Raw genomic sequence first — 20665 nt, 5'->3', positions numbered from 1 at the left:
TTGAGGGTAAACGGTAGACATGTTCTCTGCTATCCATTTTGTTTTAATTATTATTTTGGGTATAGGGGAGGGTCACTTTTTTGGGAGGGGGGGTGTTCAGGGGGGGGTTAGGTCAAATATATTTTGCTGGAAGGAGGGCCATCAATTTTCATTTCAGAAAGGTCTGATTTTTTAAAATGTTTTTATTTAACTAGGCAAGTCAGTTAAGAACAAATTCTTATTTACAATGACAGCCTACTTCATGTAACCCTTATTATAAATAATGTTCACTCCCTTACAGCCTGAATATTTAAAAGATTTAGTCACTGGCCTACACACAATACTACATAATGTCAAAGTGGAATAATGTTTTTAGAAATGTTTACAAATTAGTAAAAAAAATCAAGAGTCAATGAGTATTCAACCCCTTTCTTATGGCAAGCTCAAATAAATTCAGGAGTCAATACATTTTACAATCATGTACAGAATAAAAACACCCCTGAGTCATTACATGTTACAATCACCTTTGGCAGTGAGTCTGTGAGTCTTTCTGGGTAAGTCTCCAAGAGCTTTGCACACCTAGATTGTACAATATTTGCCCATTTTATTCTTTAAATAATTATTCAAGCTCTGTCAAATTGGTTGTTAATCATTGCCATAGATTTTCAAGCATGTTTAAGTCAACTGTAACTCGGCCACTTGGGAACAACTCCAGTGGGGATTTGGTCTTGTGTTTTAGGTTATTGTCCTGCTGAAAGGTGAATTCATATCCCAGTGTCTGGTGGAAAGCAGACTTAACCAGGTTTTCCTCTAGAATTTTGCTTGTTCTTAGCTCCATTCTGTTTATTTTTTACCCTGAAATTCCTCAGACCACATCGATTACAAGCATACCCATAACATGATGCAGCCACAACTCTGCTTGAATATATGAAGAGTGCTACTCAGTAATTCCCTTAACATAACTCTTTCATATTCAGGATTTATTTTGCAGTATTACTTTATTGCCTTGTTGCAAACAGGATGCATGTTTTGGAATATTTTTATTCTGTACATGCTTCCTTCATTTCAGTGTGTCAATTAAGTTAGTAATGTGAAGTAACTACAGTACAATGTTGTTGATCCATCTTCAGTTTTCTCCTATCACAGCCATTAAACGCAGTAACTGTTTTTTAAAGTCACCATTGGCCTCATGGTGAAATCCCAGGGTGGTTTCCTTCCTCTCCGGCAACTGAGTTAGGAAGGTGCCTTTATCTTTGTAGTGACTGGGTGTATTGATACACCATCTAAAGTGTAATTAATAACTTCACCATGCTCAAAGGGATATTCAGTGTCTGCTTTATTTATTTTTTACCCATCTACCAGTAGGTACCCTTCTTCTTTGTGAGGCACTGGAAAAGGGAAAGGGGATACCTAGTCAGTTGTACAACTGAATGCCTTCAACTGAAATGTATATTCTGCATTTAACCCAACCCCTCTGAATCAGAGAGGTGGGGGGGCTGCCTTAATCGACGGCCACGTCTTCAGTGCCCGGGGAACAGTGGGTTAACTGTCTTGCCCAGGTGCAGAACGACAGATTTTTACCTTGTCAGCTTGGGGATTCGATCCAGTAACCAAGCCAAAACCTCCCTGGTCTTTGGTTGAATCTGTGTTTGAAAGTTACTGCTCGACTGAGGGACCTTACAGATAATTGTATGTATGGGGTACAGAGATGAGGTAGTCATTCAAAAATCATGTTAAACACTACTATTGCACACAGAGTGAGTCCATGCAACTTATGTGACTTGTTAAGCACATTTTTAATCCTGAACATATTTAGGCTTGCCGTGACAAATGGGTTGAATACCTATTTCAGCTTTTCATTTTTGATTAATTTGTAAAATTTCCACTTTGATATTATGGGGTATTGTGTGTTGGCCAATTCAGGCTGTAACACAACACAAACTAGAAAAAGTCAAGGGGTGTAAATACTTTCTGAAGGCATTGTATATTTCAATACATTCTTGAAATAGAAACGAATGCTCAAGCTCATTAAATATAGTGAACAAAAATATAAACGCAACATGTAAAGTGTTGGTCCTATGTTTCATGAGCTGAAATAAAAGATCCCAGAAATGTTCCATATTCACAAAAAGCTTATTTCTCTAAAATGTGCACCAATTTCCTTACATCCCTGTTAGTGAGCATTTCTCCTTTGCCAAGATAATCCATCCACCTGAAAGTTGTGGCATATCAAGAAGCATGATCATTAAACAGGTGCACCTTGAGCTGGGGACAATAAAAGGCCACTCTAAAATGTGCAGTTTTGTCACACAAAACAAAGCCACAGAGTGCAATTGACATGCTGACTACAGGAATTTGGCAGTATGTCCAACCGGTCTCACAACCGCAGACCACGTGTAACCATGCCAGCACAGGACCTCTACATCCGGCTTCTTCACCTGCGGGATCATCTGAGACCAGCCACCCGGACCGCTGATGAAACGGTGGGTTTGCACAATCGAAGAACCGTCTCAGGGAAGCCCATCTCCATGCTCGTCGTTCTCACCAGGGTCTTGAACTAACTGCAGTTCGGCATCGTAACCAACTTCAATGGTTAAATGCTCACCTTCGATGGCCACTGGCACGTTGGAGAAGTGTGCTCGTAACAGATGAATCCCGGTTTCAACTGTACCGGGCAGATGGAAGACAGCGTATATGGTGTTGTGTGGGTGAGCGGTTTGCTGATGTCAACATTGAACAAAGTGCCCAATGGTGCCGGTAGGGTTATGGTATGGACAGGCATAAGCCATGGACAACGAACGCAATTGCATTTTATCGATGGCAAGAGATACCGTGATGAGATGCTGAGGCCCATTGTCGTGCCATTCATCCACTGCCATCACCTCATGCTTCAGGATGATAATACACGGCCCCATGCCGCAAGGATCTGTACACAATTTTTGGAAGCTGAACATTCCCCAGTTCTTCCATGGCCTGTATACTCACCAGACATGTCACCCATTGAGCATGTTTGGGATTCTCTGGATCGACGTGTACGACAGTGTTCCAGTTCACACCAATATCCAGCAACTTCGCACAGCCATTGAAGAGGAGTTGGACAACCTTCCACAGGCCACAATCAACAGCCTGATCAACTCAATATGAAGGAGATGTCGTGCTGCATGAGACAAATGGTGGTCACACCAAATACTCACTAGTTCTGATCCACACCCCTATTTTTTTTCAATTGACTGATTTCCTTATGACCTGTGACTCAGTAAAATGTTTGAAATGGTTGCATGTTGCGTTCATATTTTTGTTCAGTGTAGTTAAACAGCATAAAGTCTAATGTCCTTTGAGTGGAACATACACTTTTTACCAACAGATGTATATATATTTGTGTGTGTGTGTGTGTGTGTATATATATATATATATATATATTCAGTTTAAGTCGGAAGGTTACATACACTAAGGTTGGAGTCATTAAAACTTGTTTTTCAACCACTCCACACATTTCCTGTTAACAAACTATAGTTTTGGCAAGTTGGTTAGGACATCTACTTTGCATGACACAAGTCATTTTTCCAACAATTGTTTAGACAGGTTATTTCACTTGTAATTTACTGTAACACAATTCCAGTGTGTCAGAAGTTTACATACGCTAAATTGACTGTGCTTTTAAACAGCTTGGACAATTCCAGAAAATTATGTCCTGGCTTTAGAAGCTTCTGATGGGCTAACTGACATAATTTCAATCAATTGGAGGTGTACCTGTGGATGTATTTCAAGGCTTACCTTCAAACTCAGTGCATCTTGGCTTGACATCATGGGAAAATCAAAATAAATCAGCCAAGACCTCAGAAAAAAAATTGTAGACCTCCACAAGTCTGGTTCATCCTTGGGAGCAATTTCCAAATGCCTGAAGGTACCACGTTCATCTGTACAACATTTTTACATTTTAGTCATTTAGCAGATGCTCTTATCCAGAGCAACTTACAGTAGTGAATACATACATTTCAATTCATTTCATGCCATTTTTTTATTATTTTTTGTATTTTTTGTACTGGACCCCCATGGGAATCGAACCCACAACCCTGGCATTGCACACACCATGCTCTACCAACTGAGCCACAGGGAAGCCAAACAATAGTACACAAGTATAAACACCATGGGACCACGGAGCTGTCATACCGCTCAGGAAGGAGATGCGTTCTGTCTCCTAGAGATGAACGTACTTTGGTGCGAAAAGTGCAAATCAATCCCAGAACAACAGCAAAGGACCAAGGCCGGTCAGCAAGGAAGAAGCCACTGCTCCAAAACCGCCATAAAAAAGCCAGACTACGGTTTGCAACTGCACATAGGGACAAAGATCGTACTTTTTTGAGAAATGTCCTCTTGTCTGATGAAACAAAAATAGATCTGTTTGGTCATAATGACCATCGTTATGTTTGGAGGAAAAAAGGGGAGGCTTGCAAGCCAAAGAACACCATCCCAACTGTGAGGCATGGGGGTGGTAGCATCATGTTGTGGGGGTGCTTTGCTGCAGGAGGGACTGGTGCACATCACAAAATAGATGGCATCACGAGGCAGGAAAAGTATGTGGATATATTGAAGCAATATCTCAAGACATCAGTCAGGAAGTTAAAGCTTGGACGCAAATGTGTCTTCCAAATGGACAATGACCCCAAGCATACTTCCAAAGTTGTGGCAAAATGGCTTAAGGACAACAAAGTCAAGGTATTGGAGTGGCCATCACAACGCCCTGACCTCAATCCTATAGAAAATGTGTGGGCAGATCTGAAAAAGCGTGTGCGAGCAAGGATGCCTACAAACCTGACTCAGTTACACCAGCTCTGTCAGGAGTAATGGGCCAAAATTCACCCAACTTATTGTGGGAAGCTTGTGGAAGGCTACCTGAAACGTTTGACCCAAGTTAAACAATTTAAAGGCAATGCTACCAAATACTAATTGAGTGTATGTTAACTTCTGACCCACTGGGAATGTGATGAAAGAAATAAATAATTTATTCTACTATTATTCTGACATTTCACATTCTTAAAATAAAGTGATCCTAACTGACCTAAGACAGGGAATTTTTACTAGAATTTAATGTCAGGAATTGTGAAAAATTGAGTTTAAATGTATTTGGCTAAGGTGTATGTAAACTTCCCACTTCAACTGTATGTGTGTGTATTTTAAAGTAGTTGTTTTCACTGATTCTTCTCTTAGATTGATCCTGTGTTTACTGAAGAAGTAGAAGCAATCAGTAAAAGGTAAAACCTTTCAAACTTTTCTTTCATGGTTATTAGTTTAGTAGAACATTATCGCTGACTAAAGATCTGCCAAACTGATCTGGACCCTGCATTATCGCTGACTAAAGATCTACCAAACTGATCTGGACCCTGCATTATCGCTGACTAAAGATCTGCCAAACTGATCTGGACCCTGCATTATCGCTGACTAAAGATCTGTCAAACTGATCTGGACCCTGTGTTATCGCTGACTAAAGATCTGCCAAACTGATCTGGACCCTGTGTTATCGCTGACTAAAGATCTGCCAAACTGATCTGGACCCTGTGTTATCGCTGACTAAAGATCTGCCAAACTGATCTGGACCCTGTGTTATCGCTGACTAAAGATCTGCCAAACTGATCTGGACCCTGTGTTATCGCTGACTAAATATCTGCCAAACTGATCTGGACCCTGTGTTATCGCTGACTAAAGATCTGCCAAACTGATCTGGACCCTGTGTTATCGCTGACTAAAGATCTGCCAAACTGATCTGGACCCTGTGTTATCGCTGACTAAAGATCTGCCAAACTGATCTGGACCCTGTGTTATCGCTGACTAAAGATCTGTCAAACTGATCTGGACCCTGCATTGTTGCTGACTAAAGATCTGCCAAACTGATCTGGACCCTATCGCTCTTGTGAGAAATTCAAAAGACACCTGATTTATCTAACGCTTTATCCCATGTGGCCCAAGAGAGCATGTAAACTAACTTTGCTTATGTCTTCAGTAGAGTTAGCAGAATGTAAATTAAAAATATGTAGTCTAGCTTGTTATCTTTCCACCCCCAGACAGAGGCATGGCTCAGATCTGAGAGATAATAACCAAAGGGATTCACCTCCTGGTCAATGTGGTTTCAGACAGTCAGGAAACAGCCCTGTCTCTCTCTGGTTAGGACTTCATGTACTTTCAGAGCATGTCATGTCAATCATACTGCATCGTGGCGCCAGCGGTCTGTGCGTCATGCCCTGCACCTGTTACTCCTGCCCATCATTCACAGCTGTGTGCGCCCTGTGGTGAGCCCTGTGGTGAGCCCTGTGTCATGCAGAGTGCTGCTACTGCTGTGTTTCTCAAGGTCAGCAGGCGTTTACCTGGCCCAGGAGAGAAGCCAAGAGGAGCTCCATGCTGCTATGAGGAGGTCAGCTGCCCTGGTTAACAGTTCAGTCTCCGAGGGGATGTCCGCTGCCATTTTAGAGGTGAGGGGTGAGGGATCACTAAATCGGGCAAAGTCAGCAATCATCTTTTTATCATTACAGTCATCATTGTCATTATTTCCACTGGCATGCCCCGCCCACAAAATATATCACAATGTATATTTTTAATTCAGCTCAGAATAAAATATGTTGGTGTCACATGCATCTCTTTCAAGGCACCAATATTCCACCCTGGGAACCTTTTTATTATTTGTACCAGAGCAATTATGAGAATGACTAGCTTGTCATACTATCTTTCCAGAATTGGATGTAAACCTGTTAATCTATTTTAAACACTGTAGATTAAAACAATCCACAGAAGGCTTAAACACTGATTAGCATGTTTCACTTCCACAACCTGCTGATGACGTATTACCTGAATGAATGACTGTTAAGTCCCAAGGGGATACCAACAAGTAAAGTAAATTAAGGGCTAGAAGATGCCAGCTAGTCACGTGTGTGTGGAGTTTGATGTAGCTATGTCTGTGTCATGTATTGTGTTCAGGCAATGGATCTGGAGGTACCGGTGGTGGCTCGTGACATCCCAGGCAACACAGCGGTGGTGCAACATGAGGTCACTGGTCTGCTCTACTCGTCCCCTCAGGTAAGAACCCTTCCCGTGGTTACCAGTCAAAGCTGTAAGATGGCTTTCATATCCACTGTGTAAGAGGCTGATGCAGAAGAAAGACAGCCACCAGCAGTAGCAACGTAACTGAGCCTACAACTGAGGTGTATCAGACCCACTTAAAATAATAATATGCCACTTAGCAGACACTTTTATCTAAAGCAACTTAGTCATGCGTGCATACATTTTACGTATGGGTGGTCCCGGGAATCAAACCCACAACTCTGGCATTAAAAGCGCCATACTCTACCAACTGAGCTACAAAGGACCACGGAATGCGACTGTCTTTCCCCTGACACAGCCTGCTGTTTCTGAGTATTAACCTACTGTGCTAGACACACTCTTTATGCTGTTGTTTTTTGTAAGGCTTAAAATAACAACTGAAAATGACATAATAGTTTGGTGGTGCGTAAGTCAGTAAAAGGGATTCAACATGTCCTAGGGGCCTAGACTTTAGTGAGAATGTAGACCTCAGGGGAAAGAGTCAAGATACAACCGTATCCAGTGAACTGTATAATGGTACACGGCAGCTACCAGGCATGTGGAGAAAGCGAGAGGTCCTTGGAGGGTCACTTTAACTAACTGCTCAGAGAGGTTTTATGTGAGAGCAGCGGTAGGTGTCAGCCGGCAGGGGGTACGTCCTCGGCATGGTATCGTGGCAGGCAGCAGGGTGACATTAGCGTAATGCTGCTGTGATGCCGAGAGATAAGTCAGTCCTCTTCTCTCCAGGGGAGGTCGTGTCACGTGTGCTCAGCTGAGCCGTGGAGAAATCCCTCCAAGGGGGAACCTCACACAGTAGGCTGAAGAGACGAGGGTTAGCTAAATCATGGCTTAAAGCTAACAGCTTCAGCTGTTTCAACTGAAACTCTCTCTGGGTGACACAACTTTTTCACACAGGATAATGTACATGTTGCACAAGCCTTTCCCAGGGCTGATAATGTGTTATTGGCCATTCATCCGTTTGTGGTGGTGCCTTTTTCATTTGATACTCTACATAACTCCTCAAGAGTATTGAAAATGTAATACAAAGGCTGTCAAAAGATCAAGCACTTGAATGCCTGTAGCACTATAACCAGTATGGAATTTTCAGAACGACTGTAGTATATTTTTTATGGAGTCCATTGATTATAGAATAACTTGACTTTTAGTGGTTTTGCTGGGACTTCATGGCTCTCTCATATGGCTTAATCTCAAGTGAAGAGGCACTCCAAACATGGTCACATCACTTGAGTGAAGTGAAACGGCCTGATGCTCTGGCGTTGGCTGCAGCTCTGTTTACCCACAAGGCTCTCTGCTCCAGGAGATCTTGGATGCTGTGCTAGAGCCCTCACTGAAAGGCTGTGTGATTCTGTGTTATTACAGCCCTGGTTACAGCCTCCCAGGCCACTAAAAGAACTGCCAGAATTCAAGAAGGACCTTATGGGCTCCAAACATTCCCACCAGCGCTCAGGGAGAATGTCATTACTCATTTTGTAATTGCTTGATATATTTCTCCCCATCTCATCCTGACAGCTGGTGTGGCAGAGCCATTAAATAGCAGCAGACAGACACTGTTTGTGTTCCACTCCCTTCATAAGCAAATAGGAAGCAGCAGCCATCAGAGTAGGTTGGAAAGGGCCATTGCACCTGCCTATTTGAAACCGGTCACAGATGTCTCCATCAATTAGCAAGGCAGAGCACATTCAATGAGTGTTTACAAGTCAGAATAGCAACACTCCCTCATGTCATTCACTGCTGTGGTTGGTTACACCTCATTAACTCACTGCTTTAATTGGTTCTTAGAGGCTTGTTAAATTTGAAAAAATGTTAACAAGTAGAATTTTTCTTTTGGGGTAAAATACTAGTACAGATGTATGCTTCATTCAGTAAGTTCTGAAGCATTGATTGTCCTTGCCCCACCTCTTCCAGGAATTTGTGCGTGTATCTCAGAGGCTGCTGGTAGACGGGGAGCTGCGGGAACGTGTGGTGGCGAACGGGAAGCGCTACGTTGAGGAGCACCACAGCCTGGACCATGAGAGGGAGGCTTACCAGAGGCTGGTGGACACACTACACTAAGGCTGCACAGAATAACCAGATCCTCTGTCTCAACCTTCCTTTCTCTCAGGAACAACTCCAAGGGCTCCATTCAATCTGTATACGATTCATCAATACCGGTTGAATAGAGTCCTAAGTTGACGGAACTACACAAGCAGAAGATACAAATCCATATCCAGTTTGGGTTAGTGCTATCATGGATCCTTGGGACATACCTACCCTAACCTTAACCGTTACCTAGCCATAACATTTACCCTAACCTTAACCCGTACCTTAAAGAGCCACTGAACACGCCGATTGGCACATGTTTTTCTGTTGCTCATTAGAAAAACAAGATTTCAGTCTTGGAGGTATGTTTCCTGACCGATTCAGTTTGGTTAATGATCCTTGTCCCTCATGAGACATTTCCTCAAAATCCCCAGAATGAATCTAAGATAACTCCAGAAATCTTTCATTCATTTTGACGTTTTTGCCGAGGATGTTTTATCTGTTCAATTTTACATCTAACTAAGGTGTTTGGTGCAGTCTTAAATAAAAATAAAATGGGCAATGTGTTGTCTCATGTAAACAAAGTCGGAGCCGCGGGGCAGGTCTGTCTCACTGTCTATGCTATTGGATAGAGAGCATTCACCGCAGCTGTTCATCCCATATTAATGGAAAAATGGGCATTGTCAAATCAAAACCCAACTTCCAACCGTTTTGACGCACCGATAACCCAACTTCCAACCGTTTTGACGCACCGATAACCCAACTTCCAACCGTTTTGACGCACCGATAACCCAACTTCCAACCGTTTTGACGCACCGATAACCCAACTTCCAACCGTTTTGACGCACCGATAACCCAACTTCCAACCGTTTTGACGCACCGATAACCCAACTTCCAACCGTTTTGACGCACCGATAACACAACTTCCAACCGTTTTGACGCACCGATAACCCAACTTCCAACCGTTTGACGCACCGATAACCCAACTTCCAACCATTTTGACGCACCGATGTTCCAGACGAGACTGACTTAATGGTCAAAATGATCCTATTTATTATTTTTATTGGATTTTGACACTAGAATAACTTTCTGACTCATATCGATGCCATGTTTTTAAAGGGATTTGTTGCATTTCAAAGGCTGTCCCTCTTTAACCATTTTACATTTCAACTTCAATGGGGTTGGGATGTTCCAAGGATCCCGGATAGCAAGGACCATCCAGTTTGTCTACAAATTAATAATTGATATGTTGGCTTCACGTCTAGACATCAACAAAAAATCTACGTTTAAAGAATACTATTAAATCTAATCAAACTTGAAATGCACTTTAACCTCTTGTCGTTCGCCTAGGATAGGGGGCGCTACAGCGATCTTTGAAAAAAAATTGTGCCCATTTTAAACGGCCTCCTACTCAAACTCAGAAGCTAGGATATGCATATAATTAATACTTGTGGATAGAAAACACCCTAAAGTTTCTAAAACTGGTTGAATAGTGTCTGTGAGTATAACAGAACTCATATGGCAGTCAAAACCCCGAGACCGATCGTAACAGGAAGTGGAATTCTGAATTGCGGACTCAACTTCATCAGTTTGCCTGTAAATCACACAGTGAGCAATGGTTCATTGAGCACTTCCTATTGCTTCCACTAGATGTCCCCAGTCTTTACAAAGTGATTTGAGCCTTCTACTGTGAAAACTGAATGAATAAGACGCAGTGGAACGTGGTCACACGGAGAGGGCCATCACCATTATGACGCCGGCGCCCCTGGCTACCCTCCCCTTTCGAAACATTTTGAAACACAATGCAATCGTCCCCCTTGAATCTTATTGGAGCTCTGGTTGAAAAAGGCCCTAAAGATTTATGTTATACAACGTTTGACATGTTTGAACGAACCTAAATTGAAAAAAAATGCTTTTTTTCGAAAGTGGACTCCCGAGCACGACGGAACTTTTGGTGCAGCCTTCAGAACGCGCTAACAAGAACAAGCTATTGGAACATAAAGGATTAACTTTTTCGAACGAAAATACATTTGTTGTGGACCTGGGATTCCTAGAAGTGCTTTCTGATGAAGATAATCAAAGGTAACGGATTATTGACAATAGTATACAAGACTAGATTTGATATGCGATTGTTCCAAGATGGCGCTGACCTGTAACGGTAGCCTATTTTCTGAGTATCGCATCCCCTTTTATCGCAAAGTGTGATTACCCAGTAAAGTTATTTTTAAATCTGGCATTACAGGTGCTTTCAAGAGATATTAATCTATAAATCTTAGAATGACAATATTACATTTGTGTTTTCGAATAGTAATTTAGTAAATTGTAGCGCTGTTTCACCGGATGCATTTGAGGGAAAATAGTTAGTCAACGTTACGAGCCGATGTAAAATGCTGTTTTTATATATAAATATGAACTTTATCGAACAAAAGAATGCATGTATTGTGTAACATGATGTCCTAGGGGTCTCATCTGATGAAGATTGTCAAAGGTTAGTGCTGCATTTAGCTGTTTTTTGGTTATTTGTGATGCATGTGGTTGGTCGGAAAATGGCTATGTGGCTACTTTTACGATATACTCCTCTAACATAATCTAATGTTTTGCTTTTGCTGTAAAGCCTTTTTGAAATCGGACAACGTGGTTCGATTCAGGAGAAGTGTATCTATAAAACGATATAACATAGTCCTATATTTGAAAAAAACAATATATTACATTTCGTTATGCTAATGCCGATAGGATTTTTCGCTGGATATGCGGGACGGAGCCCGACCAGGGGTTAAACAAAGTTTGATTTGATTTAGTCCTTTACATTTCAGTCATTTAGCAGATGCTCTTATCCAGAGTGACTTACAGTTGGTGCATTCATCGTAAGATAGCTAGGTGGGACAACCATATTTCTCAAGTCATAGTAAATCGATTTTTGCTCAATAAAGTAGCTATCAGCAAAATAAGTGCTACTTACAAAAGGAAAACATTCAAACTTTTTAGTATTTTTGGTTGAGATGGAGGCGTGAATCCAAAATGTTAATGATTAACTTGAAGATTACATTTGAAATCAACCAAAGCTTGAAACCCTAGGCCTATATGTTTTGTCTATATTTTGTTGAACCCTGGGTTAAATTGAAACAATATCTGTTGATGACTGCTATATGTATTGGCCCAAATTGTATCATTGATGCTATATGACTTATAAAGTATGGTTACATTTAATTTACTCTGTTAAACCTACCCTTTGGAATGACTTTGATAACAACAGTGGATATATTTAATTATTAAGAGATCTCAACAATCATTCTCACGATAGCATATTGGTAGTAGTCAGTGACATATCAAAGCTAAGCAGGGCTGAGCTTGGTTAAAACCCTGGATTGGAGACCAAATGAATAGCTATAGATAGATCAACTCTCCAGTAAGAGGTGCTGCCCAGCCTATAGTTCTTTTTCTGATAGTGGATATAATGTTGAAGATCTGACGTTGTTTCAAAGGTACAAATTCAACATATTTTATACACGGTTGGTGTATGTTGAAAATTGGCAACAATGATGACATAATCCTGTGGTTGAAATTCCACCCTCAAAACAACTGTTTACATATGACTTTTTTCAAATCCATGTATTTTCCACATAGATTCCATGTCACAATACACATTACCTTGAAACAACATTGATGCAACCAGTTTGTGCCCAGTGGGAAAGGCCTAAAGAGGTGCTTGCGTCCATAAAGGGATAAATAGCTTTAATGATCAGGTATCATTTCTGAATTTTTTACAAATATTTTCTAGCTCTCAAGCTTTAAAGGCAGACTCAGCGAAATGACATTGCCACGAGCAACACCGCAGATATTGAGATGAGCGATCACACCCCACTGGGCACACACTGGTTGAATCAACGTTGTTTCCACTTAATTTAAATTAAATTACGTTTTACAAACGTGGAATAGACGTTGAATTGACGTCTGTGCCCAGTGCGACACAGTATCTGCATGGGTGCGCTTCACGCTGTTGCACCGTGGTAGCCAGGGCTCCAAAACAGCGGAGAAATTGAGCCTCGCGCTTCGACGCTCTTAGTTGTACAGGAAATTGACCTACCATGCGGTTTACTTTCGGCATCTATGTCATATCGTTGAGTCTACCTTTAATTCTATGCGGACCAATCTACGCAGCACGATTGAAGTTGATTAGCGAAATGTACTTTAAGTGCTGGAGGTGGAAGTTACATTAATTCAAAGCACAGATGTAGTCTCATTGAATGAATGGTGAATTGATGTCCAATAAAAGAAGTAGGTGCTGTGCTGTTACTCTGTCATGTTTACTCTACTTGATATTTTCCAAACAGCCTAGAGAAAAACTTTTTGAAATGGATTAATTACATTTTTGTAATGAAAGTTTATCAATGAAAAATATGTACATGCTGATTATTTATGTATCATTTTCAATAAAATATGGTTAAATGTTGTTTTGCTACTGTTAAGGTATCCTTCAAAATGAATAATAAAACAGAAAGTATACAAAAGTACCAGAGAATCTCTTGAATAGAGCATTAGGCCACCATAACCTCTTGAGGATAACCTAGGATAGGGGGCGCCACAGCGCATTTTGAAAAAAAATCGTTCCCATTTTCAACGGCCTACTAATCAAACTCAGAAGATAGGGCATGCATATACTTATTATATATGGATAGAAAACACTCTAAAGTTTCTAAAACTGTTTGAATGGTGTCTGTGAGTATAACAGAACTCATTTGGCAGGCAAAACCCTGAGACATTTTCTGACAGGAAGTGGATACCTGATGTGTTGTATTGACTTTAAACCTATCCCATTGAAAAACACAGGGGTTTAGGAATATTTTGGCACTTCCTATTGCTTCCACTAGATGTCGCCAGTCCTTTCACAGTGGTTTGAGCCTTATAGAGTCAAAACTCAGTGAATGACACGAGTTTGAAATTGGTCACAGGGGATGGGCCATCACCATTATGACGCCGGCGGCCATGTCTGCCCCCACCTTTGGAAACGGTTTTAAAGGCCATGACATCATCCCCCTCGAATCTTATTGGCTCTCTTGGTGTTAGAGGCCCTGAAGATTTATTTTATACAACGTTTGACATGTTTGAACGAACCTACATGCGCGAGGATTGCTTTCATTATGAACTTCAGAGCTGCGCTTGGAGAGAGCCATAGGACGCGCTACCAACATCAGGCTAATGGAACGTGAAGTATGGACTTTTTGACCGAAAATACATCTGTTGTGGACCTGGGATGCTTTCTGATGAAGACAACTAAAGGTAGGCGATTATTGACAATATTATAGAAGATGAGATGGTTCATACTGTTGCGTCCAAGATGGCGCCGAGCTCTGAATATTAGCTCATTTTCTGAGTATCGCATCTCCTTTTATCGCAAAGTGTGATTACCCAGTAAAGTTAATTTAAAATCTGGTATGACGGGTGTTCTCAAGAGATATTCATCTATAAATGTTAGATTGACAATATACATTTAAAAAATCGTTATAGTATAGCAATTTATTGAAACGTAGCATTGTTTACCGGGACGCTTTTGAGGGGAAATTAGGTAGTCAACGTCAGACAGAGATGTAAAATGCTGTTTTTATATATAAATATGACCTTTATTGAACAAAAGAATGCATGCATTGTATAACATGATGTCCTAGGGGTGCCATCTGATGAAGTTTGTAAAAGATTATATGTGATGCAAGTGGTTGGTCGGAAAATGGCTATGAAGCTGCTTTTTACGATGGACTCATCTAATATAATCTAATGATTTGCTTTTCCTGTAAAACCTTTTTGAAATCGGACGACGTGGGTCGATTCAGGAGAGGTGTATCTATAAAAAAAAAATATATATATATATATATTTTTTTTTTTTAATTATGATATTTTTTTAATGCTAATTGGCGATATGATTTTTCGCTGGATTTTGATCCCGCTAACGGGATCAGATGCGCCCTGGCATAGATTCATAGAAGTGTTTGGAACTCTATTCCAGGGATGCGACACCATTCTTCCACAAATTCCATAATTTTGTGTTTTGTTGAAGGTGGTAGAAAATGCTGTCTCAGGCACCACTCCAGAATCTCCCATAAGTGTTCAATTGGGTTGAGAGCTGGTGACTGAGGCTACTTTTAGAAAGGCACCCCAATTCTGACCTTTTTTTGGTCTTTTGACCAATCAGATCAGCTCTGAAAAAGAGCTCATGTGATTGGTCAAAAGACCAATTACTGGAAAAAATATCCCTGTGGCCAATTCGCTCTGCATGCGCTCTGCTCATGGCGCTCTGAGTCTGAGTATCCATAGCAACGGCTCCACTTGGGCTGCTCGGCTCAATGAATTGACATGAGAGCAGTTAGCTAACTATATAACTGTAAACTCAGACAAAACTTAAGGAACACTTCTGACACCGTGTTATGATCTTAGTCAGATATGACTACTGCGCAGCAGAACACGGGCAAATGGCTCAGCTTCAAAATGTAATAAATCAAAATGTAAATCAATTTAGCAATAACGGAGCCCTGCCCTTACACTAGTTATTGATGAAAAAAATAGGCCCTACCCATCCCTCACCCAGGGTGTATAAGTTTGGGGCCTGTCGGCTCTGGTTGGGAAGCAGAGCTCTATAACAGATTAGTCAAAATGTCTAGTCTACAATCAAACATTTCACATGATCAGTACCATAGAACTACATATGCAACAGTGGAACTATTGAATACAAACATCATTCAGATATACAGTACCAGTCAAAAGTTTGGACACACCTAGTTATTCAAGGGTTTTTCTTTATTTGTACTATTTTCTACATTGTAGAATAATTATGAAGACATCAAAACTATGAAATAACACATATGGAATCATGTAGTAACCCAAAAAAGTGTTGAACAAATCAAAAATATATTTTATAATTTAAAGTAGCCACCTTTTGCCTTGATGACAGCTTTGCACACTCTTGGCATTCTCTCAACCAGCTTCATGAGGTAGCCACCTGGAATGCATTTAAATTATTTTGTGGAATTTCTTTCCTTCTTAATACATTTGAGCCAATCGGTTGTATTGATTCAAGGTAGGGGTGGTAAACAGAAGATAGCCCTATTTGGTAAAAGACCAAGTCCATATTATTGCAAGAACAGCTCAAACAGAAAATACACGAGCTCTGAAGCAAGCTTCCAGAAAATTGGAACGGAAATGGCGCCACACCAAACTGGAAGTCTTCCGACTAGCTTGGAAAGACAGTACCGTGCAGTATCGAAGAGCCCTCACTGCTGCTCGATCATCCTATTTTTCCAACTTAATTGAGGAAAATAAGAACAATCCGAAATTTCTTTTTGATACTGTCGCAAAGCTAACTAAAAAGCAGCCTTCGCAAATGGAGGATGGCTTTCACTTCAGCAGTAATAAATTTATGAACTTCTTTGAGGAAAAGATCATGATCATTAGAAAGCAAATTACAGACTCCTCTTTATATCTGTGTATTCCTCCAAAGCTCCATTGTCCTGAGTCTACACAACTCTTCCAGGACCTAGGATCAAGGGAGATACTAAAGTGTTTTAGTACTATATCTCTTGACGCAATGATGAAAATAATCATGGCCTCCAAACCCTCAAGCTGCATACTGGACCCTATTCCAACTAAACTACTGAAAGAGCTGCTTCCTGTGCTTGGCCCTCCTATGTTGAACATAATAAACGGCTCTCTATCCACCAGATGTGTACCAAGCTCACTAAAAGTGGCAGTAATAAAGCCTCTCTTGAAAAAGCCGAATCTTGATCCAGAAATTATAAAAAACTATCGGCCTATATCGAATCTTCCATTCCTCTCAAAAATTTTAGAAAAAGCTGTTGCACAGCAACTCACTGCCTTCCTGAAGACAAACAATGTATACGAAACGCTTCAGTCTGGTTTTAGACCCCATCATAGCACTGAGACTGCACTTGTGAAGGTGGTAAATTACCTTTTAATGACGTCAGACCGAGGCTCTGCATCTGTCCTCGTGCTCCTAGATCTTAGTGCCGCTTTTGATACCATCGATCACCACATTCTTTTGGAGAGATTGGAAACCCAAATTGGTCTACATGGACAAGTTCTGGCCTGGTTTAGATCTTATCTGTCGGAAAGATATCAGTTTGTCTCTGTGAATGGTTTGTCCTCTGACAAATCAATTGTAAATTTCGGTGTTCCTCAAGGTTCCGTTTTAGGACCACTATTGTTTTCACTATATATTTTACCTCTTGGGGATGTCATTCGAAAACATAATGTTAAATTTCACTGCTATGCGGACGACACACAGCTGTACATTTCAATGAAACATGGTGAAGCCCCAAAATTGCCCTCGCTAGAAGCCTGTGTTTCAGACATAAAGAAGTGGATGGCTGCAAACTTTCTACTTTTAAACTCGGACAAAACAGAGATGCTTGTTCTAGGTCCCAAGAAACAAAGAGATCTTCTGTTGAATCTGACAATTAATCTGGATGGTTGTACAGTCGTCTCGAATAAAACTGTGAAGGACCTCGGCGTTACTCTGGACCCTGATCTCTCTTTTGAAGAACATATCAAGACTGTTTCAAGGACAGCTTTTTTCCATCTACGTAACATTGCAAAAATCAGAAATGTTCTGTCCAAAAATGACGCAGAAAAATTAATCCATGCTTTTGTTACTTCTAGGCTGGACTACTGCAATGCTCTACTTTCCGGCTACCCGGATAAAGCACTAAATAAACTTCAGTTAGTGCTAAATACGGCTGCTTGAATCCTGACTAGAACCAAAGAATTTGATCATATTACTCCAGTGCTAGCCTCCCTACACTGGCTTCCTGTTAAGGCAAGGGCTGATTTCAAGGTTTTACTGCTAACCTACAAAGCATTACATGGGCTTGCTCCTACCTATCTTTCCGATTTGGTCCTGCCGTACATACCTACACGTACGCTACGGTCACAAGACGCAGGCCTCCTAATTGTCCCTAGAATTTCTAAGCAAACGGCTGGAGGTAGGGCTTTCTCCTATAGAGCTCCATTTTTATGGAATGGTCTGCCTACCAATGTGAGAGACGCAGACTCAGTCTCAACCTTTAAGTCTTTACTGAAGACTTATCTCTTCAGTAGGTCCTATGATTAAGTATAGTCTGGCCCAGGAGTGTGAAGGTGAACGGAAAGGCTGGAGCAACGAACCGCCCTTGCTGTCTCTGCCTTGCCGGTTCCCCTCTTTCCACTGGGATTCTCTGCCTCTAACCCTTTTACAGGGGCTGAGTCACCGGCCTACTGGTGTTCTTCCATGCCGTCCATGGGAGGGGTGCGTCACTTGAGTGGGTTGAGTCACTGACGTGGTCTTCCTGTCTGGGTTGGCGCCCCCCCCTTGCGTTGTGCCATGGCGGAGATCGTTGTGGGCTATACTCGGCCTTGTCTTAGGACGGTAAGTTGGTGGTTGGAGACATCCCTCTAGTGGTGTGGGGGCTGTGCTTTGGCAAAGTGGGTGGGGTTATATCCTGCCTGTTTGGCCCTGTCCGGGGGTATCATCGGATGGGGCCACAGTGTCTTCTGATCCCTCCTGCCTCAGCCTCCAGTATTTATGCTGCAGCAGTTTATGTGTCGGGGGGCTAGGGTCAGTCTGTTATATCTGGAGTATTTCTCTTGTCTTATCCGGTGTCCTGTGTGTATTTAAATATGCTCTCTCTAATTCTCTCTTTCTCTCTTTCTGTCTTTCTCTCGGAGGACCTGAGCCCTAGGACCATGCCTCAGGACTACCTGGTATGATGACTCCTTGCTGTCCCCAGTCCACCTGGCCGTGCTGCTGCTCCAGTTTCAACTGTTCTGCCTGCGGCTATGGAACCCTGACCTGTTCACCGGACGTGCTTGTTGCACCCTCGACAACTACTATGATTATTATTATTTGACCATGCTGGTCATTTATGAACATTTTAACATCTTGACCATGTTCTGTTATAATATCCACCCTGCACAGCCAGAAGAGGACTGGCCACCCCTCATAGCCTGGTTCCTCTCTAGGTTTCTTCCTAGGTTTTTGGCCTTTCTAGGGAGTTTTTCCTAGGGAGTTTTTCCTAGCCACCGTGCTTCTTTCACATGCTTTGCTTGCTGTTTGGGGTTTTAGGCTGGGTTTCTGTACAGCACTTTGAGAATATCAGCTGATGTACGAAGGGCTATATAAAAAAAAAATATTTAAAAAAAAAATTATAATTGAAATAAGCAAACGGAAACGACAGTCCATCATTACTTTAAGACATGAAGGTCAGTCAATACAAAACATTTCAAGAACTTTGAAAGTTTCTTCAAGTGCAGTTGCAAAAACCATCAAGCGCTATGATGAAACTGGCTCTCAAGAGGACTGCCACAGGAAAGGAAGACCCAGAGTTACCTCTGCTGCAGAGGGTAAGTTCATTAGAGTTAACTGCACCTCAGATTGCAGCCCAAATAAATGCTTCACAGAGTTCAAGTAACAGACACATCTCAACATCAACGGTTCAGAGGAGACTGCATGAGTCAGGCCTTCATGGTCGAATTGATGCAAAGAAACTACTACCAAAGGACACCAATAAGAAGAAGATACTTGCTTGGGCCAAGGAACACGAGCAATGGACATTAGACCGGTGGAAATCTGTCTAAATGTTTTATTTTTGGTTCCAACCGCTGTGTCTTTGTGAGACCACCGTGAAGCATGGAGGAAGAGGTGTGGTTGATGCTCATTTATAAAAACCCTCTTAGGCCTCACTCCCCCCCATCTGAGATATCTACTGCAGCCCTCATCCTCCATATACAACACCGTTCTGCCAGTCACATTCTGTTAAAGGTCCCCAAAGCGCACACATCCCTGGGTCGCTCGTCTTTTCAGTTCGCTGCAGCTAGTGACTGGAACTAGCAGCAAAAAACACTCAAACTGGACAGTTTTATCTCAATCTCTTCATTCAAAGACTCAACCATGGACACTCTTACTGACAGTTTTGGCTGCTTTGCGTGATGTATTGTTGTCTCTACCTTCTTGCCCATTGTGCTGTTGTCTGTGCCCAATAATGTTTGTACACTGTTTTGTGCTGCTGCCATGTTGTTGTCATGTTGTGTTGCTACTGTAACATGCTGTGTTGTCATGTGTTGCTGTCATGCTATGTTGTTGTCTTAGGTCTCTCTTTATGTACTGTTGTCTCTTGTCGCGATGTGTGTTTTGTCCTGTTTTGTGCTGCTACCATGTTGTGCTGCTGCCATGTTATGTTGTTGTCATGTTGTGATGCTACCATGCTGTGTTGTCATGTGTAGCTGCCATGCTATGTTGTTGTCTTAGGTCTCTCTTTATGTAGTGTTGTCTCTCTTGTCGTGATGTGTGTTTTGTCCTATATTGGATTTATTTATTTTTTTAATCCCAGCCCCCGTCACCGCAGGAGGCCTATTTGCCTTTTGGTAGGCCATCATTGTAAATAAGAATTTGTTCTTAACTGACTTGCCTTGTTAAATAAAAGAATGGTGTGGTGGTGCTTTGCTGGTGACACTGTCAGTAATGTATTTAGAATTCAAGGCACACTTAACCAGCATGGCTACCACAGCATTCTGCAGGAATACACCATCCCATTTGGTT

The 20665-nt window shown here is 41.6% G+C and overlaps 1 protein-coding gene across 1 annotated transcript in view; it reads left to right on the top strand.

The window, feature by feature from the left end:
* glt1d1 (glycosyltransferase 1 domain containing 1) overlaps positions 1-20564 on the top strand; it is a 52134-nt gene extending 31570 nt beyond the window's left edge. Inside the window, exons 9-12 of the mRNA XM_014160266.3 lie at positions 5188-5231; positions 6323-6443; positions 6946-7044; positions 8974-20564. Coding sequence (XP_014015741.1) covers positions 5188-5231; positions 6323-6443; positions 6946-7044; positions 8974-9120 — 411 coding nt within the window. The 3' untranslated portion in view covers positions 9121-20564. The remainder of the gene's footprint in view (positions 1-5187; positions 5232-6322; positions 6444-6945; positions 7045-8973) is intronic.
* Positions 20565-20665: the final 101 nt, after the last annotated feature.

Source organism: Salmo salar, chromosome 20 (assembly GCF_965601325.2).
Source record: "Salmo salar chromosome 20, fSalSal1, whole genome shotgun sequence".
In the NCBI taxonomy this organism is placed as follows: domain Eukaryota; kingdom Metazoa; phylum Chordata; class Actinopteri; order Salmoniformes; family Salmonidae; genus Salmo; species Salmo salar.
The sequence above is the reverse complement of the archived record's forward strand: the minus strand, read 5'-3'. Positions and strand labels throughout refer to the sequence as shown.